Source organism: Megascapheus bottae, chromosome 24 (assembly GCF_031878675.1).
Source record: "Megascapheus bottae isolate mThoBot1 chromosome 24, mThoBot2.hap1, whole genome shotgun sequence".
Taxonomy (NCBI): Eukaryota; Metazoa; Chordata; class Mammalia; order Rodentia; family Geomyidae; genus Megascapheus; species Megascapheus bottae.
Window position 1 is genome coordinate 25,696,953 of NC_143532.1, and position 26,242 is coordinate 25,723,194.

The 26,242-nt window shown below is 44.8% G+C and overlaps 2 protein-coding genes across 2 annotated transcripts in view; one reads left to right on the forward strand and one right to left on the reverse strand.

Annotated features, from left to right (window-relative positions):
• Positions 1-20,850, reverse strand: part of C24H16orf78 (chromosome 24 C16orf78 homolog) — a 105,195-nt gene extending 84,345 nt beyond the window's left edge. Inside the window, exon 1 of the mRNA XM_090357673.1 lies at positions 20,717-20,850. The gene's annotated coding sequence lies outside the window, so the exon portion shown is untranslated. The remainder of the gene's footprint in view (positions 1-20,716) is intronic.
• A 609-nt stretch (positions 20,851-21,459) lies between these two features.
• Positions 21,460-24,931, forward strand: Cbln1 (cerebellin 1 precursor). The gene is made up of 3 exons (XM_090357674.1): positions 21,460-21,746; positions 21,912-22,031; positions 23,211-24,931. Exons 1-3 carry the CDS (start codon positions 21,483-21,485, stop codon positions 23,406-23,408), a joined length of 582 nt encoding a protein of 193 aa, XP_090213800.1. The 5' UTR covers positions 21,460-21,482; the 3' UTR covers positions 23,409-24,931.
• The last annotated feature ends 1,311 nt before the right edge of the window (positions 24,932-26,242 follow it).

Sequence of the window (26,242 nt, forward strand, 5' to 3'; positions counted from 1 at the left end):
TTGCCAGATAGCCTCAACCTTAAGAGTCTTTTGCTTCAGCCTCTGAGTGTCTGGGATTACAAGCATGCACTACCATGTACCTGCTATCATTTCCCTACCTTCCTCTGCCCTTATCTCCAGAGCTGCCCAGTGTCTGAACAGACCTTAGCAATTTCCTTCAGAGGGAGTCTTGATGGGAGCTGGTGAGCAACACCCATGGAAACTAGATGCTCACTTCCTTCCTTACAGGCAAGGCTCAGCAAGGATCCAGGCTCAACCAATCAGATGGCTTCTGGCTCTTGGCCTGACCTGGGACACGCAGGCACACATTTTGGCTGGGGTGGTGGCAGTACTGTGTAGTGGAACTTGCTTCCAGAGATTTGCAGTGGGGGATAGGTAAGGCACCCAGCATGAGCAGTGAATCAGACTTGGTTCTCAGCAGAGCTTTCCTTAGTGCTCTTCTCTCTGGGGCCATCAAGACTTCCTTTGCTGGTCTGGTGAGCCAGGGCTATTATACAGGTTGACCCTAGGACACTGCCCAATATAAAGAGCAAGTCAAATGCCTTTGATCCAAAGAGTCTGGCATCCCAAAATACTCATCTCATTTTAAGTTAAAAATAAATTGGTATTTGAACCTTTTTTCTGTTTCAGTTACTGAGCTTCATGTTACAAAGCTAATGAAGATGACATATCAACATAATAAAGACACTAATGGTGCCTGGCTTACAGAATACAGATTCAGAAGCAGTTAAGTTTGCTGGGCAGGGGTAGGGAGATGGTGGCTGGGCAGAGGAACCCAGGCAAGAACTGCTGGCATGAAAGAACTACTGGCAGGAAACTGTTCCACTCATGCAGAGAATGAGAGGAAGCAGAATGGAGGGGAGCAGAGAAGAGGCCCCTGGAGATGAGGCTGGGAATGGGAGCAAACCCTCATTTGCAAATAAGCAGAACCACTGGACACCACCTCAGAGAGGTGAAGAGGGGAATATGGAATCGAGACACTCATGGGAACCAAAGGTCTTTAACCACAGCAGAGCTATAGGATAGAGAAGGAAGGCAAAGGAGGGCTGCTTCCCCACCGAGTGTGGGCAGCTAAGGGTGTGGGACTTTTTCCAATGAATATAAGTAGACAACATTAACTATATGGATTTGGAGTAGAGAGCACCACTGACACTCAGTGGTCCTTTCTGTCTTGTGGAGGACCTAACACAGAAATCAGTTAAGCTGGTGTTTGGCCTTTAAACAATGCAGCACTCCAAAGCCAGTGTTGGAAATGTTTTGGGATATTGGGGTTCCATATAGAAATAAGGACAGCATGCGGGAGAGGAAGTCAGCCCAGGCTCTATCTCTGACACAGTACTGCCCTTCATTTCAATTGGTCAGAACCAAGGCTCATAATCTTGCCTGACTGGCTAATTTGAAGAAGGTCAAATTTTTTTCCCCATAAAATATGGCTTCATTAATAAGAACAGGATGACTACCTTAACAGGAACAGGATGTAACTGCAATAAAATCAACCTAGGCTGGGCCATCTGACCAAAGCAGGAACTTTTCAGAAAAACAGTTCTCACAAAGTTGACTGAAAGGAAGCAACTATACCAGGATGAGGTTGTTTCCAAAGCTAGTTATCATTCTTTTCCCCACTATTCTGGGGGGTAATTTATTTCTTGATGGGATGTCCCTAGACCAGCACTTGAGAAGCACTAAGTGTAGGCTCATCCACTGTTCTCCACACAGAAGACCTTTCTCCATCAGGGAGTCAATATATCCTGCTCTGACTTACCTAGCCTGTTGCCAGATACACAGCAGAGCCCTGGAGGGGGTGGTGTGCTGGTCCCCAAGGCTGGGACCAACACCAGTCCACTTTCTGTGTTCCATTTGGGACTCTCACCTTTCCTTCCAAGTCCAATATAATTTTCTTTTTGCTAGACTAGAAATTGAGCCTAGGATTTTGCTCTATCCTCCATGTTCAGTTCTGAGAACCAACACAGCTGCTCTGTGGTGGAAACGTTAACTTCAAGGATGTATGTGGCTTAACCTTCTCCACTGAGCCTTTTTCTGGACAACATCTGCCTTTGCTGTAAACAGTAAAGTTCTTCTAGCTGGCTTTCTTGTTAAGACGTGTCTAGACATGAGGTCCAAAGATATCTTTAGATATGGATTCTTAAAAGGCACACCCACTGTGCAATTGGCAAAGAGAAACACTTAGGTTTCACCAGTGAATGACTTTCATTTATCGAGTTCTCAGCTGACACACAAAGCCAGGGCCGTGGAGTAACTTTCACTTCTGAAAGCTTTACAAAACAGGCCTGGTATAGAAAAGGCTATTTTTCCACACCCAAGAAACAGAAGGTATACTGTCGTTTATTGGTTATTTGTCACTTCTTACACAAACATGCCCAACACTGGCTTTTTACTGATCATGAGCTCTGAGCACAGATCACGTACTGAACCATATGTAAACCACAGCACTCGGCACAATGATGCTAAATGGTCATCGATAATCTATGAAGGGAGGAAGCTCAGCCACGATGCATATGCAAGCAGAACTGTCTTGCCACAGGTGACACAGGCAGGGTTGATGGCCACTAGTCTGCGATGTTTAAGTTTCAAATAAACAAAATGCAGGCACCAGTCAAATAGACATCAAACCTACATGCTTGCAGCCGGCCCCCAGTGGCTTATCCCTGTAACTCTCACTACCTGAGAGGCTGATATGTGAAAAAAATACCTCAATTCAAAGTCATCCCACGCAGACAAATCCATGATATTTTTTTTGTTTGTTTTTTGGGCAGTCAAGGGGCTTGAATTCAGTGACTATGCTTTATTCCTGAGCAATTTTGCTCAAGGCTAGTGGTCTACTACTTTGAGCCACAACACCACTTCTACTTTTCTGGTGATAAACTAGAGATAAAAATCTTTCCTGGCCAGCTGGCTTTGAACAGGGATTCTAAGATCTCAGTCTGCTGAGTAGATAGGATTACAGGCTTGAGACACCAATGCCTTGGCCATGAGATTCTTAACTCCAATTAACTAGCCAAAAGCCAGAAGTGAAAGCATGGCTTCAGTGCTAGAGTATCAGCTGTGAACCACAAAAAAGCAGAGTGAGAGTTTGAGGCCTGGGGTTTAAACCTCAGTACTGGCACCAATTCAAAACAAAATAAAGCAGAACAAAGCACAAAATCTCTACATGTTGGCAAGGTTTCTTTTTTTCTAATTACTATGTCACATAAACAATATACTACAAAGGCTGAGCATGTAAGTAAAGTTTAATGCTGCCATAAATTTTATGACAAAGTTAATGTGACATACACTTAATAACATGTATAATCATTGATATGCAGAATTGTATTGAGACATTAATAATAAATAGTGCATCCCAACAGCAGTAAGACTCTTGCTTGTATCCAGCCAAATCAATTGCTTGGTATTTTCCCTGCCCAATGAGTCATTAGTCTTCACAACCACAGTAATCATACTTCCAGAGAGGAGCCACTGCTGTGAAGGTATGAACAATTCAGTTCTATTGAACATGTCTGGATACAGAAGCCTTCTTGAAGCAGTCTCAATCAGGGAGGGCTCAGCACTGCCCCCCTTCTTGCTCACCTCTGTCACCTGGACCTCTGCCTAAAGGGGGTTTCTAGGACCCAAAGAAGCACATGGGAACTGAGTGAAGACAGAAAGTAATCACAGGAATAAAGAAATCTTTGTCTCTGGAAGTAATCCTAAGAATTGAGTTCTACACTTACTCCCAGAATTCCCCAGGAGATGCCTGTAGCAGGTACACACTGGTGACAGCCTTTCTTTCTTAGCTTTGCTTCTCCTGTCTCCAGTGTTCCACAGCACTGTTTTCCAAAGAAATCATGGGCACATGAACCACTGTCACCACAACCACCTCTGTAAGATGCTTCAGTGACAGGATGAAGGAAGCTGAGCCTTCTTTACCTAAATGTCCACCTCACAGGCTCTTCCTACACACATGTGTACATGCATGCATACACACACACACACACACACACACACACACACACACACACGAGCCACATTGTCTTTTGGATCTAGCCTGTAGTTGTTCCTAGAGGCAGCTCAGGTACTCAGGTACCATGTTGTGGACTACAGAAAAATACAATAAAATGTGATCATGGAAGGAGGAAGAATGTTCTTTGGATCTCTGACATGTTGGAAGTGGGTATATCACAAAAGTTCATGTGGTTTGAGCAGACAAGAAGTCGTGGGGGAGGAGTGAGGGAGGGAGGAAGGAAGGGAGGGAGAGCATGAGTGACTTGGGCTGAGTCCATCACTCCACACAATGGTGGCTCAGGAAGCCCAATCTACAACCACACAGTCCAGGCATCTCCTGGCAATTGGTCTCTAGAGGTCCTGATGTTAAGACAAACAATTTCCAGCTTGTTTTTCATGGTGAAGGAGTCAGGAAGTCTGAGACGGGCATTCTACAGTTAGAGAAAAGGAGCTAAGCACAAATAGCCTTAGGAAAGTCACGAAAGCACGTTCATGCTAAAGTGTAAATGACTCACAGCTCCTTTTCTATTTTTATGGTGAAGAGGTACTTTAGAACATAAGGGCACAAATAAACTAAAGGAGGAGGAAGAAATGTTCTTGTTGGACAAAAGGCAGAGAAGGGGGAAACTAGTAGACCAAACAAATCCTTCTTTTTCACTTGGTCCCCTCTACTTATTATAGTAGGGGGAGGGTAGAAAAAGCACATGGTATTTATCTACGTGTCTTATGTTATCCAGCTAAAAGGGTCCTATTTAGATGTGACACTGATCAAGAAAGAGGTTCCAAGAAGTTGAGGATCCAGGTTTGATGCCAGACCAAGCAGACAAATCCAAAAGGTTCTTATCTCCAATTACGCAGAAAAGAGCTGGAGGTGGAGGTGTGGTTCAAATGGTAGAGTGCCATCCTTGAAGGAAAAAGCTAAGCAACAGTGAAAGGCCCCGAGTTCATGCCCTGGTATTAGTGTGTGGCGCACACACACACACACACACACACACACACACCCCAAAACTAAGATGAAATAAAGTAATCTCTCAGATTGCTTCACTCATAACCACAAACAGAAAGGAATTATACATAGCCACTGTAGGCCAGAAGATCTGAGTGGAGTGTAGATGCTTTCACATAGAGCACAAACACCGACAGTGCCTCTGTTCGTTAACCTGTAATTCCAGGTAGGTCATCTGAAGTCTCAGGAGCTGTTTTGCCACCTGTCAACAGAGATAATACAGGTTGGGGTCTGGCTCAAGTGGTAGAGTTTCTGCCTAGCAAGCCCAAAGTACTGAGTTTAAATGACAGTTCACTTGGTGATAAGGCTGGTAGGGTCATGCCTGAGACATGTGCTAGCATCCTAGAACACAGCTTCTGGAGTATGATTGGACAGGGTAAAATCTCTGTTCAGTACATTCTCTCCATGTTCACAGCAACCTGTTTACCCTTTGTTTCCCCATCTGCAAAATGAGATAAAACACAAGATCCTAAGCTCACTCCAATAGCAAATGAAATAATGTATAGGGAGAATGAAGTACTTGGTCCTTATTATATTAGCTATTAAAATCAATATGTAAGCTATAGGTTATTATATAAATTCTTGACATATTGGAAATATATTTTGCTGCCTGTAGGAGTTTTGAGCCCTTTTAAGAGACTTCAAGTCAGATGGCCCACATGCAAATCTATCATGTTGCACTTTGCTCAGCATACAGGGGGCTCATGTTAGATTAACTCTTGCTTAGTGCACATTGAGCTGCCACGGGGCCTAAATTCTAGTTATCAGATTAAAATGTTTATTTTGAATGGGATTTGAATTAACCAGTTTCTAGATTTTTCAGTTTGCATAATATCCTTTATAGTAAGCAAAGAGGCTAAAATCACTGTATTGGCAATAGGACAGATGGGCTATTTTTTTTTCCCAAAGGTGTATGTTACCCATGATTTAGCCAGGTGTCACTGGTTCATGCATATAATCCTAACTCCTAGACAGGCTGAGTTCCGATGATCATGATTTGAAGCCAACCCAGGGAGCTTATCTCTAACCAACAAAAAGCCATTTAAACTGGAGTTTAAATGGGAAAGTACGAGCCTTGAGTCAACAAGCTAATGTGCAAAGTGCTTAGGCCCTCAGTTCAAGCCCTAGTACCAATCCTAGATCAATTAATTAAAGCCATGGTTCATTATAACTTTGTGTCTGTTAGAATAGAATTCATAGAAAGTTGATTTTTTTTAAAAGAATCATTGATTGAAAGATGTAGGACATTGATTTAGATGCTTTTTACTTTCATGCAAATCCTCTTGTAATTCCTCCTTATAATTTTCCTCCTGCCTTTAATCTGTTAAATAAGCCACACAGGTCATCAGATCCTGACTGTCATAGAGGGCTAGTTGGTTTTGTTTGATCTTTTTGTGATGGTCTTAGGGCTTGTACTCATGGTCTGGGTGCTGTCCCTGAGCCCTTTTGCTTAAGGCTACCAGTCTACCATTTGAGCCACAGCTCAGCTTCTGGCATTTTGGGGGTATTTAAGTGGAGTTAAGTCTCATGGACTTTCTTGCCAGGGCTGGTGTCAGATCTCAGCCTTCTTAGTAAATAGCATTACATCTGCAGTGAGCAAGATACCCCTCAAGTTTGACTGTAATGAATGTACTTCTCAGGGCATTATTAATATATCTTCAGAAGAACATAATGGTACTGCCTGGCTCCCTCTAGAATTAAAAACAGAATCGTGTAACGATTAGAAAGATGAAAGCCCTACCTTATTTTATGGCCAGGCTTAAGGCACATGAGTTTGATCTTCAGGCAGTAAGAGATTAAAATTCAGATATTCAGGGCCAGGAGTTTGGCCTAGTGATAGAGTGCTTGCCTACCATGCACCAAGACCTGGGTTCGATTCCTTGGTACCACATACATAGAAAAAAGCTGGAAGTTATGCTGTGGCTCAAAGGCAGAGTGCCTTGAGGAAAAAGCCCAAGGACAGTGCTCAGGCTCTGAGTTCAAGCCCCAGGACTGGCAAAAAAAAATCCGACATTCAATAGTCCAAGGTCAATAATGCATTTCAGACTGAAAAAGTATTACTTATATAATTGCTTGTGGGTTACTCCTTTGTTCTCCACTTTTCTCTATGCATTCTGGTAACATTTGCTTTTTTTAAGTTTAAAAGTTTATTCTCATCATTATTGGCCATTTTGAAATTTTTCTTGCACTTGCATCTAATAGCTGCAATAAAAACAATAAAATATCCAAAGACACTTTTTGTTTTTGCAAAATATCAACTTGTTTTAAATAACAGAATACTCATTCCCAAATGCTATTGTTAATTTGAAGAAACTAAATCTTGGCACACAATAAGCTCTATTATTTCCCCTAAAAATCTTCTCTTCTCATTCACTGAAAATTAACTATGTCTTTCATTTATAGGTGAAATTTCTACAACTTGTAACATGACAATTACTGAGAAATTCTTTCTTTTTTTTCTCCTTATAGTTTATCTCATGTTGTTACTCTATCTGACTTTGGTACATTTGGTATATAATATATAAGGTTATTTGTTTATTTGAAATAGGGAAAGGAAGGGTAAAACAAGATGACTGGGTGGGGTGGGGAAAGAGAAATTGGAAGAAAAACATGGGAAGGGGTATCAATGTTCAAGAAATGATCTATCCACTACCTGACAAATGTAACTGTAACCCCTTTATATATCACCCTGACAATTAAATACAATTATAAAATATAAAAGGTAAAAAGGTAACATGTTTTTGAAAGTAGAAATGTGATTACTGTCATGTTCAGAGCTATAGAAACAATGGGAAGATATGGAAAAGTCAACTGCTTATTTCTGGCAGTAGTATTAGCATTTAAAAACAAACAAGGAGAAAGAAGAAAAGAATGTGGTTTGCCATCTTTAAGGATTTTACAACTAAACCTCGTTGCTTAAAAGGAAATTGTCTTTAAGGCCAAGATAGAGCAAACTACCAACAAAAATACAACCCTGCTAACATTTGATTGGCAGAGGTGGCTTTGTGAGGCTCAGTGCTGTAAGAGGACAGGGTTTTAGAGGCAAGATGCAGGAAATAATCCCACCTCTGGTGGTTGAGTGATGTTGGGCAAATCAGTTTACCTCTGCTATACTGTATTAACATATCTAAAAATTAAAATTAATAAGACAAGTATTTGAAAGCCTCATGCTGATTCTCTGCATTTGTCTGTGAAAGGTATGTTAGTTATTCAATAGACAGTACTCTTTGTAAGTGCAGAGTGTTTTGTCTTACCAACTAGCACAACTGCTACTTGTTCCTATTCAGCTCTGCCTATATGGAAAGATCCTTAATGGTGTCTTTCCAGTGGTTAAAGGTTTATGACTAACATGATTTTCCTAATGAGATTAAACTGATGCCTTTTCTCAGATGTGTGACCTTGAGTCCACCCCACAAAATAATGCGCTGATTAGAGCAATACATACAATAAAGGTCATCCTACTCTCTCAGATACTAAACATCCTTTGCAAGAGAGAAATACTTTTGAAAGAGATACATTTGTGCCACAAAGAAATGATTTCTACTCCTAATTATAAATGAGTCAGGGTGAAAGCAAACAAGGGCCTGAGATGCACTTCTTTGAGTTAAAAATGGGAATGGTGTGAAAATTAGAAAAATGAATTCCCTATCATTTCGGCTATGTTTAAGGCACATGAAATTTTATTTTCAGGAATAAAAGATTAAAATCCAGATGTTGAGAAGTAGTCCAAGGGCCATGAGCTTGGCCTAGTAGTAGAGTGCTTGCCTAGCATGTACGAAGCCCTGGGTTTGATTCCTCAGTGCCACATACTCAGAAAAAAGCCAGAAGTGATGCTGTGGCTCAAGTGGTAGAGTACTTGAGCACTTGTCTTGAGAAACGACAGTTCCCAGATCCTGAGTTCAATCCCCAGGAATGGCAAAAAAAAAAAAATTAAAGAAAAAAAAAAACAGTCTGGGATCCATAACGCACTATCCCAAGCCAGAGTGAGGTGTAGACTGTTCTTGAACATCTCTTTTGTGATGTGCAAGACTAAAGAAGATGAAGAAATGCCACAATTCATCAATGGCGTGTTACAAACACGTTAATATCTTTAAAAGGAAACTCTTAGGTATTGAAGAAACTTATAAAACCATGTTTAAACACATTTATTATAGTTCATATGTCAAAAGACACCAAAATTATTATTATTATTATTTGCTAGTCGTGGGGCTTAAACTCAGGGCCTGAGCACTGTCCTTGGGCTTTTCTCAAGGCTAGCATTCTGCCACTTGAGCCACAGCACCACTTCCAGCTTTTTCTATGTATGTGGTACCAAGGAATTGAACCCAGGTCTTCATGCATGCTAGGCAAGCACTCTTACCACTAGGCCAAACTCCTGGCCACCAAAATTATTTTTTAAAAAAGATTAAATTGTAATCCTAAAAAGAAATACTAGTAAATCATATGCTCTACCAGCACTCTTCTAAAAATGCAGTTTAAAGAAACATTGTCATTTATTTAGATACACACTAAAAGAGCTTCACATATTTTTCCCCATCTAATATCAAGTAGACTGTTAAAAAGCAACAGTTTGAACCAATCACTGGTGGCTTATACTCGTAATCCTAGCTACTTACGAGACCAAGATCTGAGGGTCACAGTTCACAGCCATCCCAGGCAGAAAAATCCCTAAGACTCTTATGCCCAATTAACCAGCAAAAAGCAGGAACTGAAGTTGTAGCCCAAGTGGTAGAACTCCAGACCCTTGAGAAAAAAGTCAAGTGAGACAGGCTTGAGCTCTAGTCCCAGTCCCAGCATATACACATAAAAGCAAGCATCATTTGGAAAATGTCCCAGAGTCACAGGGAAATAATTCAGTGTACAATGGAGAGCTCCTGGGATTTACTGTCTCCTTGGACAAAAACATATCTATACTGATTTTGAATGAGTAGGAATAACCAAACAGATTTAGGCCTTTACATTTATCTTCTGAAAAAAAAATGTAGTCTCATCTAACAATAGTATTATGAATAAAAAAGGAAAAAAATCTCTCTGAATTTGAAGTATAGGCTTCCTCATTTATTAGCTATATGCTCTATACCTAAAATGAATCTTCCTGAAGCAATGTTAGCATTTTGTCATGTGACTAGGAAATAAACATCCTTTCGGTTGTCCAAGGAGACATTTGTGCTAAAGAAAATCAGCTCAAAACAGGTAAGTGGGGGTATTGTAGGATAAATGAGAGCCCTTGTTGTAGCTTTGCCTTCAGAGCTTGGTGTCTATGATCTCACAGTGGCTCTTTGTTTCCTCTATGGTTCTTACATTAATGAACTGCCATAAATTTGATTTTTGATTTTTATATTCCAAAGACCCCTATCTTCAGCTTCTGGGTAATGCTGAAGTCGCACCCTAAGAATTCTAGATTTACCTTTTGCAAGGTGTACTCTCAGCATTGTGGGTAATTTCTATGGGAGAATATTCTATATAAACAATTACTGTCCCACTATAAAAATTATTTATGAAGATTCATGAGACACAGAAAGCTTGCAATTATGTTCACTCAACCACAATCTCAGCACCTCTCTCCCCTTCTCAAGGAGGTGGCCAAAGGCGCTCATTAGTGAGAAAAGATACAAAAGTATGCATGTAGTCAGAGGAGGGGAGTGGAAGATTGCCTCCCCCGCAAAAAAAACAAACAACAACAACAACAAAAAAAAAAAACCCCAAACCCAGGATGGAAACAGCAGACTTCCTCTGCCCATGCATATGTTTGGAGGCCACACACACGCAAGATGAAGGATTCTGGGTGTTCTGGGGTAGGGAAAGAAGATTTAGTAAAGCCTGAAATTCTCTAAATATATTTTTACTATGTACTGCTATGTAGGTAATGATTTTTAATGATTTAAAAAGGAATATTGAAAGGACACATTGAAATTTGTTTTAAAAAGCTTTCACAGCTGAAAACCCGGGAAACCACTCTTAAATGACAAGTACTGGTGCAGACTTCCAATCGCTTCCAGCTTTCATTTCCAGGCAGCCAGACTCACAATCTTTGAAGTCATTAAATTTAAAAACAGAAATGACAACATAGAATTTATCATGTTCATTTCCCAATTAAATCCCTAGATAGAAATGGAAGAAAACTTAAATGTCATGTAGAAAACAGCCAAATCTTGATTGTGAGATATCTTTGTAAAAATGTTTAAAAAATGACTCTCATCATTGTATAGTTTCCTGCATGAGTTAGGGGTTTCACTCTGGTCAATGAGATAGGGAACAATTTAGTATTAGCATCCAAGTGATCAATGTTGTTAGGAGAAATACGGGTTAGTACAGTCAAGTCTCTCCTCCAGATGCCTTCCAGAGGACAGGCAGTGCCCTGGTTTTGTTCACTGGTAAGGGATTAGTCCTATGGGAAGGACCCCTGTACAAAGCCAGGGACACTTCCTGCTTCAGGAAGGAGGTCTCTGAAAGGGAGACCCTTACTCCCTTGGGTACTGCACTCATGATGTTATGACAAAACAATTTTAGGACATATTGTGGTAGAGACAAAAATTTGTATTAGTAAAGCAAAGGGAAGGTAGATGGTACACCACCCAGACATGCTGGGGACACATCCATTCACAGTCACATGTGCTCTCACCTCATAGGTATTTAGAGGGAAAGTGCATTGGGGCTTTGAGTCTAATTTACTGTAGGATCCCATTGCTCTGGGAACCTAGCATATTCTCTCACTCTTGCTTTCATACTTCCTTACCAGTGGGGCCCAGGGATTTTCAAGATCAGCCTGTTTATGAAATTTGGGACATAATGGCTTGGGTGCCAATGCATCCTTTTGAATAATGGGTTACCAGGTGTCCATTCTTGAGATAAATATTTTCTTTGCAAATGCTTTTCTGTGTGCCAAAAAGAGTAATTTCCTCAAGTTTTTTTTTTATATTATCTTTTATACCTCTTTCCTAGGCAGATGTCCTTTTTAGAGCATGCTATCAAGTCGGCAAGGTCAGAAGAAAGAGCTGATGTATGTCCTTTTTCACTTTCTTTTTTCTTCCTTTTTAAAAAACTAACTATATTGAAGGTGTTTAAGTCTAAAAGCAAAGAAAACTATGTCTATGTGCATTGATTAAAGCTATTCATTAATATAGTGATTTCTGAATTTTTTGTTCCTATGCCTCACTTTCTCTAAATTATCTTGCCTCAAACATGCATTTGTTGAATATACTTGGAAAAGAATGTGTGATCATTTATAAAGTAGCCTGCATGTACATTGTTACTGAAATATATAGATAGTCTTTGTTTTAAATTTGGGGATGAATTTTTCAATGAAACATATATACCCATACTTAAGAAAAACTTTTTTGTCTGAAGTTTTGCATATCAAGAGAAAAAAGCTAGGTCAGGAGTGAACTAGCCTGGACTCAGAATAAGTCCACAGTAAGCATGGAGTACGGGAGACACAATCGAGTATGTGTGGCACTGCAGCAAAGCCAGCACCCGAGGAGGACAATAGTACTTGGCATGTGGCAGGCCCAGGCTCATTGCACAGAGGTCTCATGCTATCCTGGCTATTGGCCCCTAATCCTTTTTGTCTATTTTTATAAGTAAATGTGTTCTCTCTCTCTCTCTCTCTCTCTCTCTCTCTCTCTCTCTCTCTCTCTCTCTCTCTCTCTCTCTCTCTCTCTCTCTCTCTGTGTGTGTGTGTGTGTGTGTGTTCCAGTCCTGGAGCTTGAATTCAAGGCCTGGATGCTGTCCTTTAGCTGTTTTATTCAAGGATAGCACTCTACCACCTGACCCCCAGCTCCATTGCTGGCTTTTTGGTGGTTAATTGGTGAAAAGAGTCCCACAGACTTTTCTGCACAGGCTGTCTTTGACCCATGATCCTCAGATCTCAGCCTTCTGATTAGCTAGAAATGCAGGTGTGAGTGAACAGTGCCTGGCTGCTCTTTTATTTTTAAAAGAAAGTCTCACTTTTTGTCTAAGCCAGCCTGGACCAAGATGTTCCAATCCATTCTTCCTGATGAATCTGGGATGACAGGTGTGTACCACTAGACTCAGCCTTTCCTGTTGAGATTGAGGTGGAGGGAGGGTGAGTCTCATGAAGTTTTAGCCCAGACTAGCATGGAGCTACAATCCTCCTGATCTCAGCCTTATGGGTAGCTGGATAACAGTGTAAGCCATCATGTCTGGCCTCACAGATAAACTGTGATGCATGAAAAATTACTTAAAAAATTACTTAAAATCTGATCTTCACTAACCATACAACAGACAAAGGCCTCATATCTAAAATATATCAACAGCTAAAAAAATTGAATCACTTCAAAACTAATCTCCAAAGAAACAACCATTCCATTAAAAGATGGGCCAAAGACTTAAAGAGAGTCTTCTCTGAAGAAGAAATAAGAATGGCTGGGGCCAGGAGTTTAGCCTAGTGGTAGAGTGCTTACTTAGCATGCACAAAGACCAGGGTTCGATTCCTCGGTACCACATACATAGAAAAAAGCCAGAAATGGTGCTGTGGCTCAAGTGGTAGAGCTCTAGCCTTGAGAAAGCCCAAGGACAGAGCTCAGGCCCCGAGTGCAAGGCCCAGGACTGGCAAAAAAATGGCCTATAGACATAACATGAAGAAATGCTCGACATCTCTGGCCATAAAAGAAATGCAAATCAAAACAACTCTAAGATTCCACCTCACTCCAGTTAGAATGGCCAGGATCAAGAAATCTAATAACAACAGATGCTGGTGGGGATGTAGCCAGGAGGTGATCACTACTACACTGTTGGTGGGAGTGCAAACTCGTTCAACCACTATGGAAAGTAGTATGCCTGTTCCTCAAAAGACTAAACGTAGAGCTCCCCTATGACCCAGCAATTCCACTACTTGGCATTTACCCACTTGTCCAGAAACAAGAACATACTAAATCCACTAGCACAATGATGTTCCTTGTACCATAGCAAAGATATGGAACCAACCCAGATGCCCCTCAGTTGATGAATGGATCAAAATGATGTAGTATTTGTACCCAATGGAATTCTATGCTGCTGTCAGAAAGAACAACATCCCCCCATTTATAAGGAAATAGAAAGACTTAGAAAAAATCATATTAAGTGAAGTAATCCAGACTCAAAGAAACATAGGCTCAATGGTTTCCTTCATTTGTCATAATAAGTAGAATCCTTGGGCTCTCCTAGCAGAGATTTACAATAGAACAAAACCTAGATACATAAGGCCATGTAGTATGACACTAAATGAAAGGACCTCCAGGAGATAGAAACAAAAGCCATGTAATGAGTGATTATTGTCCTTAATGTACTATGTTATCTCTCATCTCTTTTGCTGTCCCTTGGTTATCTCATATGGTTACAGTATTTTATCTTGTTATCTGATATATTGTATATATGTTTATTTGGTTATTTGAAATAGGATAGGGAAGGGGGGGAAACAAGATGAGGGGCAGGGGTTAGGGGAGGGAAATGGGGACTAAGACATGAGAAAGGTTATCAATGTTTTTAAAGTAATGCACCTTCTATCTGGTGAATATAATGTAACCCTTCTATTAACTACAATAAAAATATATGGAGAAAGTCACTTAAAACTGCACAAGGATGTCCCCACAACCGCCAGAATAAATAGAAATTTACTCAGTCTGTTCTTATGGATCAGTGAACACCAGGATGGAATAGATATTCTCGTGGAATTTACTATAGCTTTCATTGCCATGAATATCTAGATAGCTTGCTTGGCAGAGGTTTCTTTCTAATTGCCAGTTTTCTAACTAGCTTGTAGCATACTATTTTGGCAAAGACAAATTACATCAGGAAGTAGATAGAAGAGGCACAATTAAGTTAAATGGCTGCCTAATAGGATTCCTTCATAAGTTTCAAAACATCAGGGTATAGTTCACTGAGAACTGAGATTTTTGAAATCTGAAACATCATGTGTTTTACGTAACAATAATAAAATTCTTTTTTGTCTAGAATATGCACAGAGGAGTTAGAAGTTAAAAATTGGAACAGTAGAAACTGCTATGTTTTCTTAACAACAAAGAATGTTTCAGGGTGGTTTTCACATTTTAAATACTGAAAATAGCTTTGTAAGTTCACAAATGTCTACTTCTGGCCATATTTCCCTTCTCTAATACTACCAGATTATAGGATGAAATTTACTTAGGGATTTAGCATTTTCTACTTTACAAAACACTATAAAAATTTTCATTTTAATATTCTCAAAAAATTGCATACATACACTTACATTTACCATTAGTTAAAATTTGTCATTTTACCAGAAAATATTTTATTAGTATCAATTACTTGTACAAGGGTGTTTCATTATGTATTCAATGAATTTGATCAGTCACTCCTCTGTTATTCTTTCTGATCTTATCATTAGTTAATCCTTAACATTTATACTAAATAGACTTGTGTGAATTATACGACTGGTAATACCACATAGTTACTCTGAATTTGTAATGATTAATCAGGGTTTAATGCATTGCCATTTTCTCTACAATACAACCAATGATTAAAAAAAGGAAGAGCTCCACACAAAAAAAGATAAGATGCATTAAACTCTTTGCTTCTGGAAGTGAAGTCTTACAGTGATACAGTGGATCTGTGAGATCGCAGGAGGAAATAAAATTAAACTCAGTTCAAACGGAGAGATTTTAATGAAAGACTTAGCAGTGTCACGGGACTCAACCTGATGAGCTGAGACTCTAAAGCCAGGCAAATCCCACACTGAAGCAAAAGATAGAAGGGAAGAAACCATACTAGCAGAGTGAGAACTCAAGGAGAGCTTGAGGAGAGCTCAAGGAGGCAGGGCCACTGAGCAGGAACTCTACCTATGAGAGGGGGAAACCAGGGCTAGGGACATTTATGGTCAGTTCTTCACACCACCTGGCTTAACCAGGGAGAGGGCACGCAGGAACTACCCTAACTTTGCCCCTATCTGTCCCTGGTCTCTTACTAGTATATTCCAGTGATCAGATGGGACTGGAAACCAGTTGGCAGGGGCCAGCTTCCAGAACAATGGAAGTAGGAAAGAAAAACCAGATTGCTCCGTGATGAGACCATACATTCAGAAGTCCACATGTTTATGTATCAGTCATTGAAGACTGATGGAGGGTGAAAAGATGAAGCTTGCTCCTCTGATGCAATTTCCAATAAATCTACTAGTAAATGTCATTTGGGAATTTTACCTCTGAAAATAATTTTAAATATACAACTCTCACACCTATTTTTTTCATTTTCCTCCCTTTGAGTTCTATATAACTTGAAAAAAAATCTTCCTGGTAATATAGACAATTTAACAAACCTTCCAGTTAGTGATTTTGTCCTAAGACTCCATCCTGAAGCTCTTTGAAGAATGCTATACCTAGTTATCAATAGAGATCAGATATAGGAAGTTTCCCTGAGATTCCTACTAAAATTAGGGTAAGTGTTCCCAAATGTTAATCTAGCCACTCATGGATGATGGCAACATACAGATTTTTTTTGATAAATGTTAACTGTTTTTGAAATACATACCTGAAATATTTGTTTGAATGCTTTCCAGTCTGTTAATTTTCTAGGTGCATGTAGGTTTCGTCTATCTTCCAATTACAAGATAAGGATAAACAAATACAAAGTGCAATCAGAGCTACTATTTTCAAGAAACCTTTTTTAGCAGAACCAGAGGAGTCATAAATGGGGGTTCATCAAGTCTGTGTTGCTGACTGCTGCTAAACACGGAATCCTGGTCTTGCACTCTGCTGGCACTCCATAAATGTTTGCTGAATTAGCTAAACTTTGGTTTGTCTCATAATCAACCATCGCAAATAGTGTGCAGATAATTACTTCTTGGAAAAATTCCAACTAGTGTTTGATGTTACATATGTGATTTTTTCTCTCTCTCAAGAACAGCTCTGTAGGTTTAAATTATTTTAGATTTTTTTCTTGACCTTAATATGATCTATGTGAATAATAGCTCAATACAAAACTCCTACCAGCACATTCCACTGCAAATTCAAGGCATCACCTTGGAAATAATGTCAGTATCTTTTAATAGAGAAGAGATTTCGTCTCTCCAGAACACAGCTACAAGGACACAAAATTTAGTACTAACATGAATTAAATACATTTTAAATGTTTCTTTTGATTTTTTCTTATGATAAGAATTTTTGAAAGAACCAAATTGTTATCTCAAACCTGGCCTTTCTTAGGAGATAATCTTTCTTTTTTCTGGTATTTACTAAAAGTGTCCAATTACAAAGTCAATTTTGAAACCTAACTTAACAATTTACCAAACTACTGCATTTAAAGGAAACATAGATATATCCAGGAAGATGGGTTTCTTTGAACGTTAGAATATTATTTCATACTTTTGTACAACATAGGATCATTCCTAAATCATTTCTAATGTCAAGGAATTAACTTGAACTTGACACTTGATATTCTAAATTTTAGCACTCTCTAGAACAAAGCAGACTTTCTCTTCTGCTTTAAGAGTAAACAAACTAAATCCTTGGAAACAGAACTGTCTGGGCCTTTGAACTAATACAAAAAGAGATGTATACATTGAAGAATCCATATTGGCTTTAAAACAGGATGGATTTGTTTCATATCCTGTGAGACAATATTCATCTGTTTCCTCCGGATAGCCTCTCATTCCAACAGAATGTTGGCTTATTTCACAGGGTTCCGGGTGGGTTTGGGTGAGTAGCACTGCCAGGAATACAATGTCTCAAATGAAGGTGGTTGTCCACCTGTATTGTAGGGGAAATGCAGAGCAATGTAAAAGGAGATTAACCTTTGACTTCCCCAAAATGTAAGTTGCCATTTAAAGCCAAAGGATAGAACAGTAACAGAATAAATCCATCATCTGTAATCGTATAATTGTTTAAAATTTTAGAACAAGGACTACTTTAGAAGTTTCATAGACGGCAGCTGCTGGTGACTCAAAATTGTAATTCTAGCTGCTCATCAGGAGGCTGAGGTCTTGAGGATTGCCATTCAAAGCCAACTGTGACTGGACAGTCTGTGACACACTTACCTTGAATTAACCACCAAAAATCTGGAAATGGTCCTATGGTTCGTGTGGCAGAGTGCTGCCTGAAGTGAAAAGGCCAAGCATAGCCTCCAGGTCCTAAGTTCAAGTCCTAGCACACACATGTGCAGGCACAGGGGTAAACATGACTGCTTCTGAGGCTTCTGAGGGATTTTCCTCCTTATGCACATAATCTCCCCCAGTCAGCATACTTAAGGAAAGCACACATCTATTACAATTAGATTAGTGTTCGTTATTTTTTAATGCATGCTTCATGAGAAAGGGATGGATGGGGTAGAAGAGTCAACTTTTTAATCGCATAGGAGAAGAACAGAGGTTATATATCTTTGAGTTTCAACAGATATTCATCAAATGAGAATGAACAGTATGTGTTAGAGCCTGGAGGTGATTCCTCATGAATCTTGGAATGATTCAAGAGGCTATTGCAAGTAGCCCAGGTTTGAGACAATGGGCTTTGGACTGGCAGCTTTATCAAAATGGCTCAAACAATAGGATATTGAGATGGGAGTCACATTAGATGTGGATGTACTAGGACAGAAAAGAATGTAGGTGAATTGGGAGACAGGAAGGGAGACTAAGTATGGGTCAGTTAATCATAGCTGCAGGAGCTATCAACAGAGAGGTCCAGAGGAAGCCCTTAGCCTGGCAAATCTAGACTGCAGAGAGGCTGAGATAAAAATACAAGATGAAGAATCCTTAGCAGACGAATGATAGTCCAGGAGTGAGCATTGCTTACTATAAATTGGACCATAAAGAGAAGAATAGAAAGAAAAGGAAGAAGAAGATGACGATAAAGAAAGGGAAGAAAGGAGGGGAAGAGGAAGAAGAAAAAGAGGAAAAAGGAAAAGAAGAGGAAGTGGGAGAAATAGGAGCAGGAGCGGGAGGAGGAGGAGAAGGAGGAAGAGGAGGAGGGGGTAGGGCAGCAGCAGTGGTGCTGGCCAGTATCCCTACTGACATTCTTAGTCCTGCCCCAGGCACTCTATGAAAACAAGCTCCCTCCCTCCCACTTCTTGCTCCTGGCTGCAATCTAGGCTCAGGAGGCACTCACTAGACACTGCAGAGTGACTGACAATGTTGCTGGGATCAAAAAGCCATTCTACCTGTTTCCCCATGGTCGTTGCCACGACCCTAATACAGTCCCATCATCCAGTACTCACCCCTTAAGTTAGTTCTCGCTCTCACATTAGGCATAATCACAGATGGCAATGCTCTTTGGGGATGACTCAAAAAGATAGAAGTTGGGACCCTGTACAGAGTGTCACATCTGTAATCCCAGTACTCAGGAGGATATCAGTTCCAGGAGGCCGAGAAAAATCGAAAACAAACAAAACAAAAACCGCGAGAGACCTAGCTGAAAAACCAGAACAGAAAAACTGTTGCTATGATTCTAGTGGTCAAGTCAGAGGCCTCGACTTAAAATCCCAGTATCAAAGGAAAAAAAAAATGGGAAAAATCGTTTCTTGTGTCTTGCTCCTGACCCACCCAGTACAAGAATTCCCAGTGCGCGCAGTCAGATTGGCTTGCCTCCGAACGTCTCTAAATCGCTATCAAGGAAGTCTCAGAGAGACAAAGGAGATGGAGGTAAAGTGGCATGGATGGTTGCTGAAGATTCCCAGGTCAGTTTTCCTGCTTGGGTCCCCACTGTACCCTAGGGGGCAGTAAACCCACCGCCTTTGCCCCGCAATCCTGTGGGGTGTGTGGGGGGGGATGCACTTTCAACGCACGCCCCGCATCTGTCCAGGTTCCCGTCAGGCCCCAAGTCTGCCTGCCACCCCACCCCTGGACTGGGTACAACAGCTTCGAGGTGGACTGGCACAGACCCAGAGCCCAGAGCTCAGCAGGCAGCCCTGCCGGGTTAACTGCATGCTTCCGTCCGCAGCCAGGCTCGGGACGTGCCCTTCCTCTTGGCCACCCCACAGCTCCCTGACACTGAGCAACGCTGTTCCCCCCCTCCCTGCCCCACCCCCTTTTCTTTTTAATCTTTAAGTTTGTGGATGAGCACGCGCAGGTGTGTTTCTAAGTGGAGGAGTGGGGATGAGAACTCGTTTAGGGTGGAAATCACCCTTGAGAAACCTCCCACGAATCCCAAGATGTGGTGTCTACGCTGCAAACAGAGACGTCCAGGCACGAGCGCATAGAGCATGCGGGACAGGTGCCCGGTGCATAAGAAGTACGCATATAAAATATTTTTAAAAAATCGTAAACTGAAGTGTCAGTGAGGAACCCATTCGCAGATACACGAACTTTTTACGACACGCAACTGCCAGGGGCGCCCAAGCGAACCTGGCTCGGTTCTGCCGTTCACTTCACCCACAGCGCCCGGCCCCGCGCCGGTGCTCGACAGCCCATCCCGAAAAGGTGAACGAAGGAACGCGCGCGAGAGACGCCCGTGGCCCGCGGCGGGCGCTTCGGGCGGCAGGCAGGAGCCTGGCTCCAGCCTTCTGGTCCCCGGTAAGGGACCGTGGGGAGCGCTGCACCCTCGGAGCCCGCTCCCCGCGGCGCCACCTGGGGAGGCCCTCAGCCCCAGCCTCCGGCGCGGGCCCCGCCCGGCCCGTGCTCCCCCAAGCCAAGGTTTGCCCCGTGCACGGAGCCCACTGGGGGGCGCTCCCCTTCCACCCCGCACACCCACGGGCGGGTGCCTCCTGGCCCTCCGCGAAGGTAAAGTCGCGGGCCGGGCGCGCGCCTCCTCCTACCTGAGGACTGGCGAGGGAGGCGCGCGAGAAGGGCCGAAGGGACTGAGCAGGGTCCTGGCATGAGCCAAGAGGCGAGAGGGCGAGCGGCCGCCGTAGAGAGTCCGGACGCGGGCGCGCGCACGCGCGCACTCGCTGCCCTCCCTCGCTCCCTCCGTCGACTCCCGGCCAGAGCGCCCAGCCCTGCTGCCGCGCGCCGCCCGCCTCGCCGCGCCTAATAACAACGGCGTCCGGGGTCAGGTGGCCGCGCGCGGACAGGGCAACCATTGGCCCGGCCGGGAGCGCGGCGCGTTAGGATTGGTTGGAGGGCGGGGTTTCGGCGCTGGCGGGGGCGGAGCTTAGGGAGAGGCGGGCCGGGCGGGGGCGGGGGCGGGGACAGGCCGTGGTCTGCGCCTTTGTGCCAGGCGCGCGCTCTCCGCCCGCTCCGGCTGCAGCGCCCGCTGCATCAATAATTCAGAGCGGCGGCGGCGGCGGCGGTGGCGGTGGGTGCGGGCAGGAGGCGGCGGCAACAGCGGGGACTAAGCAGCAGCGGCTATGCATCCAAGTGCGGCTAGGCAGCCGCTGCACCCCTGAGGCCCGGGCGGGGCTCCCAGAGCTTCGGGCGGGAGGACGCTCGTCCCGGAGTGCAAGGAACATCAGTAGTGTCCAGGGCGGCGTCGGCGGCGCTACGCACAAAGCTGAGGAGGGGGCTTCGGAGCAGGGCTGGGGAGGGGGGCGGCTGGCGCTGGCAGCCCCCGGGGTGGGGGGCGGGGTGGGCGCCGGCGGCGCGATGCTGGGCATCGTGGAGCTGCTGCTTCTGGGGGTTGCGTGGCTGGCAGGCCCGGCCCGGGGGCAAAATGAGACGGAGCCCATCGTGCTGGAGGGCAAGTGCCTGGTGGTGTGCGACTCTAACCCCACGTCCGACCCCACGGGCACAGCTCTGGGCATCTCTGTGCGCTCCGGCAGCGCCAAGGTGGCTTTCTCTGCCATCCGGAGCACCAACCACGAGCCGTCCGAGATGAGTAATCGCACCATGATCATCTACTTCGACCAGGTGAGGGTCCTTCCTCCGGAGGCGTGCGGGCTGGCTTGGAGGGGGTGTGGGAGAGGGGTGGAAGACACGATGTCCGATCCTCCCCCAAGGGCTCTGGGGAGGCACGGAGACCACAGCCAGGGACTGACCCCGGTCGACTCCCCCTGGGTTCCCGTCTCCTTGTAGGTTCTAGTGAACATCGGGAACAACTTTGACTCCGAACGCAGCACTTTCATCGCCCCTCGAAAAGGGATCTACAGTTTTAACTTCCACGTGGTAAAAGTCTACAACAGACAGACCATCCAGGTCAGCTGCCGCCGGGGGCGGGGAGAGGGGAGGCCCCGTCCCCCTTGGGGACTTGTAACCACAGGGGGCTAGAGAGGGCTCCAGAGGGGTGTGGGGAGGAAACAGCTGCGTGTGCTGGGAGGTGCAGACAGCCGGGCCTGGCTGGTCTGTGGCTTGGACTGTCCCTCGCTTTCCCTGTCGCTGGCTTCCCCAGCCCTATCCCCACGGATGGCGGCTTTCTTGCCTCAGCCCTCTGAGCTACCAGGACTTTCCTGCGGGACTCCAGGGGACTTTAAAATGGTTGCGAGCACCCCTGACAGCTCCCACTTTTCTGAGCTTTCCCAGATTCCAGCTTTCAGCACCACGGACAGCGCCTCCGGCTCCCAGCCCGGGAACACGCCCGGAGGCTGGCTGGCCTTCCGCGCTGCGCTGCGGACCGGGCTCTCTAACCTGCGCACTGAATGAAGGACGTCCCTTTAGGAGGGGGATTCTGGCTCACGGAACTCACAGCTCCATCCATCCCTGGCGTGTGCAGCGTAGAGAGAGAGAGAGAGACGGGAGGGGGCATGGAGACGTCCAGGTTCCCTGAGCCCGCAGGGGAGAGGGGGCCTGGCCCTTGGCTGAGGATGCCACCCTGAATCTGAGGAGTGGAGCGGGTGGTTTGAGGACGAAGCGCCGAGTGCAGTTGCGAGGCAGGATTTCTGATCAGCCAGAAGTCTCGCCTGCTTCTCCTCTAGTCCCCTCTGTGTCGGGGCCACCGGGATCGGGAGGGGACAGGGTTTTGTTTAGTTTTTTTTTTTTTTTTTTAGTTGTGGTGGTGGTTGTTTGTTTTTGCTATTTCGGGAGCGCCTGGGAGCTGAGTTGCCCGAGTTTCTATGGCAGGCGTCAGGAATCAGGAGAGGTCGAAGCCTCCGGGCGCTCCAGCCGCCCACAGGAGGGTTCCTTAAACGGGCCTGGCGCCATCCCTCGAGAGCCCGGAATGAGTGAGAGCGACGCTCGTTTGGGGAGCAGATTCTCCCCCTCTCTCTGACGTGCGATCGTTCTGCAGTCAGTCGCGAAGCCCGTCTTCCTCCCGGGGCTTCCAGGCGTGTGTTAGCCGCTAGCCAAGCGTGGGGACCGGCTCGCCGCCGCCGCCCTGGGTAGCGCCTCGCCAGGTTGCGCCCCTTTGTAAACCGGCCTTTCTCTCTGCCTCTCTCTCAGGTGAGCCTTATGCTGAACGGGTGGCCCGTGATTTCTGCCTTCGCTGGTGACCAGGACGTGACGCGGGAGGCCGCCAGCAACGGAGTCCTGATCCAAATGGAGAAAGGCGACCGGGCGTACCTCAAGCTGGAGCGGGGGAACTTGATGGGGGGCTGGAAGTATTCGACCTTCTCGGGATTCCTCGTGTTTCCGCTCTGACGGGCTTCTCCGCCGGAACCGAGGCAGGAGAGGGAGCGTAAAAGAGGATGGCATGATTGAGAGGGCGAGGAAGCCAGGAAGCGGCCCTGCTGGAAACTCTCCTGCCCGTTTGTCTAGCTGCAGCGGGGGTGATGAGGGGCGCACCGGCGGGCGGGCGGGCCACCCGGTCCGTTTCCTTACTGAGAGAAGTAAATTCCGCTTAGCTATGCGTACTCCCATTTCCAAAAATAAACTCACCACTCCCATTCCAGTTGCAGTCATCAAGAAAGAGACTTGCCTTGTCATTGTTTCCTACCCCTACGTTCAGGTTCCCCGACCATTTACTTAAAAGAAACTGCATTTAACTATCTAAAGTGAAATCTCTCTCCCCAGGTCCCCATTCATCCCCCTTAGTGAAACCGAATGTCTCCCCCCCCCTCCCCTCTCTCTCTTAGGTAAGGGTTTTTCTCTTCCTTTTGATTTTGAATGGGGAAGGTGGTTTTTAACATGACAAGCATTGCTCTTAACACACCCGCTCAAGAGTTAATTAGCTGAAGATGCTTTGTCTCCTCAGCTGCTCGTTACACAAGAAAGGACTCACCTGAGTGGTGACTGGTTTAAAATATACATACATATAAATATATATCATTTGTACACGAAGAACTCTTCCCAGTGGAAACTGGCTATATTTCCGAATTTCTATGTCCTATTCCGAGTGATCGTGACATCCAAGGCTGCCTGATGTTCTGATGCTTGTCAGTGCCCTCGTGTTGTGGCTCCACTAACCGGCAAGGAGGTTCTTCCGGATGCTTCCTCTTCCTCTGTAACATACGTGTGAATAGCCAAAATTTAATTTTGCTTTAATCCAATAAAGTCAAAATGGGACTTTTTATTTTTTATTTTTTTTTTCTGAAACAGCTTTCTAAACTCTGCATCATTCCCCAACTGTGAGTTGGGGGCCCCCGTGGTACTGGAGACTGAGGTTCAGAAATGCAGCAGGCGGCTTAGAGGGGGGGAAAAAAGCAAAAGCAAAAGCAAAAAAAGCCACGCAATCAAAGAACCAGGTGCATAGATTTCCTGGCAAAGTTGTTCCGATGCTCCGACACTCTGGGCCTAAGAATGGTCCTGCCTTCGCCTGTGCTCTCTGCTTCGGTGCTAGCCTAAGAAGTCGGGCCAAAATTCTGCTAGGCCGGGGCATAGCTAAGGGGCTGGGAGCGAAGTTTGGGTTTTTTCTAATTCCAAAAGCATCCAGAATCATTCCAAAGAGGACCTGAACCAGCCTACCCGGGGCAACAGCTTTCCCACAGCCTAGATCTTGGATGTCCCCGACCTTCCTCGGATCCTCTGTTCCCGGAAGAATAGTGTGCGTTTCAAATCACTGCCTACGGAGCCTGGAGTCCAGCCGCCGAATCACCGGGAGCCCAAGGAATTGCGCTCATTCGCAAGACTTTTGATTCGAGAGGTTCGTCCAGGAGTTTTGATTGTATCGGAACAAAAATGTGAAAGCAAAAATCGAAATAAACGAGTTCGTTTTGAGTCTGGAAGATTGACCCAGTGGCTTTGGCAGCCCGGCACGCCCCTGCGCCGGGGAGCCCGTGGGTGGAGGAAGGTAAAAAGCGGGGATCCACCACCCGGGAGCGTTCTCCGGTTCAGGATCCTTTTAGAGTTATTTCCCGGGCCAGAGATTCAGGGTTGAATGAATTGTCCGGGGGGGGGGGGGGGGGGGAGTGGGCCGGGAAAGGGTTGGTAGAAGAGGCACAACAGGAAGCATTTCTCAGATTTACTCCTGCAGCTTGACTGAGTGAAAGATTCACAAAGCTTGGGTCCCTCGTAGAACCCTGGATTCCTTTACTCCTTCCAGCCTCTAGCAGACGCCTCTGGCAGGCAGCCCCGCAGTGCCACAGTTGGGGATTGGGGCGTGAGGAGCTACCAGGGTGCATTTCTCTTTCTGCCCAACAGTTCCATATGGAGGAATAAAAGGGCCTTACAAGAATTAGGACAAAAAGAAGTCTCCAAAGTAGCCACTTCGTTTGCAGTGTTTCTGTTGGGAAGGAGAGGTCGAGGGCAGCTGAAGTGTGATGGCAGAACTACTTTCACCAGAAGTTGTTGTGTGCAGAGCCTGTCCATCAGACATGTGGAGAGCAGGTCTGCTGCTTGTGGTGGATAATCCCTACAGCACTGGTTGGTAGCCATTACCTTCAGAGGCCCTCGGGCTGCTGATACGAGGTCCTCCGTCCTCTTGGAGTGAGAACTAACCAGATTTTTGTGCCTCTGGTCAGCACACTGGGGAAACACCTGGTTATAAAGGCAGAGGAGCAATGTAAACATTTCCTCCCAATCCCTCCTGCTCTGTAGGCCATTCTCTGTTCCTGGATCTTGCCCCCAGGTTCTTTTGCCTTAGTTAGTCCTGCCTAGAGATTGCAGTGATTATGCTGGGCACGGTTCTATGTGTCCCTGAAGGGAGACTCACTCCTGAGTAGCAGATTTGGGGCCTGCCTGGAAGCATAGCCCCCCCCCCCCCCCAGGAGAAGGAGAGGTGAGCTTCCCCTGTGATACTGTTCTGGTTCCAGAGAGCCTTCTTCCAGGAAGCATGTCTTAGGTTCTCCAAATACATGGCATTGGAGATGCTTCTTAATCTGGTTCCATCTTCTTCTCCTGTGGGCCCTTTGCTTTGCCATTTCTGTATCTGCCTCCATGCCTGCTGTTATGCCCTTGATGCAAAAGTGCACTTTCCCCTTTCCTTTCAAAGTCTTCTCCAGCCAATCGAAAACCTGAAATTAGCAAAAGGCCAAAGTCCTAACCGTATGGTGCCATTCACAGCCATTCACAGCCTCTGGTCTTCTAACCAAGTATCC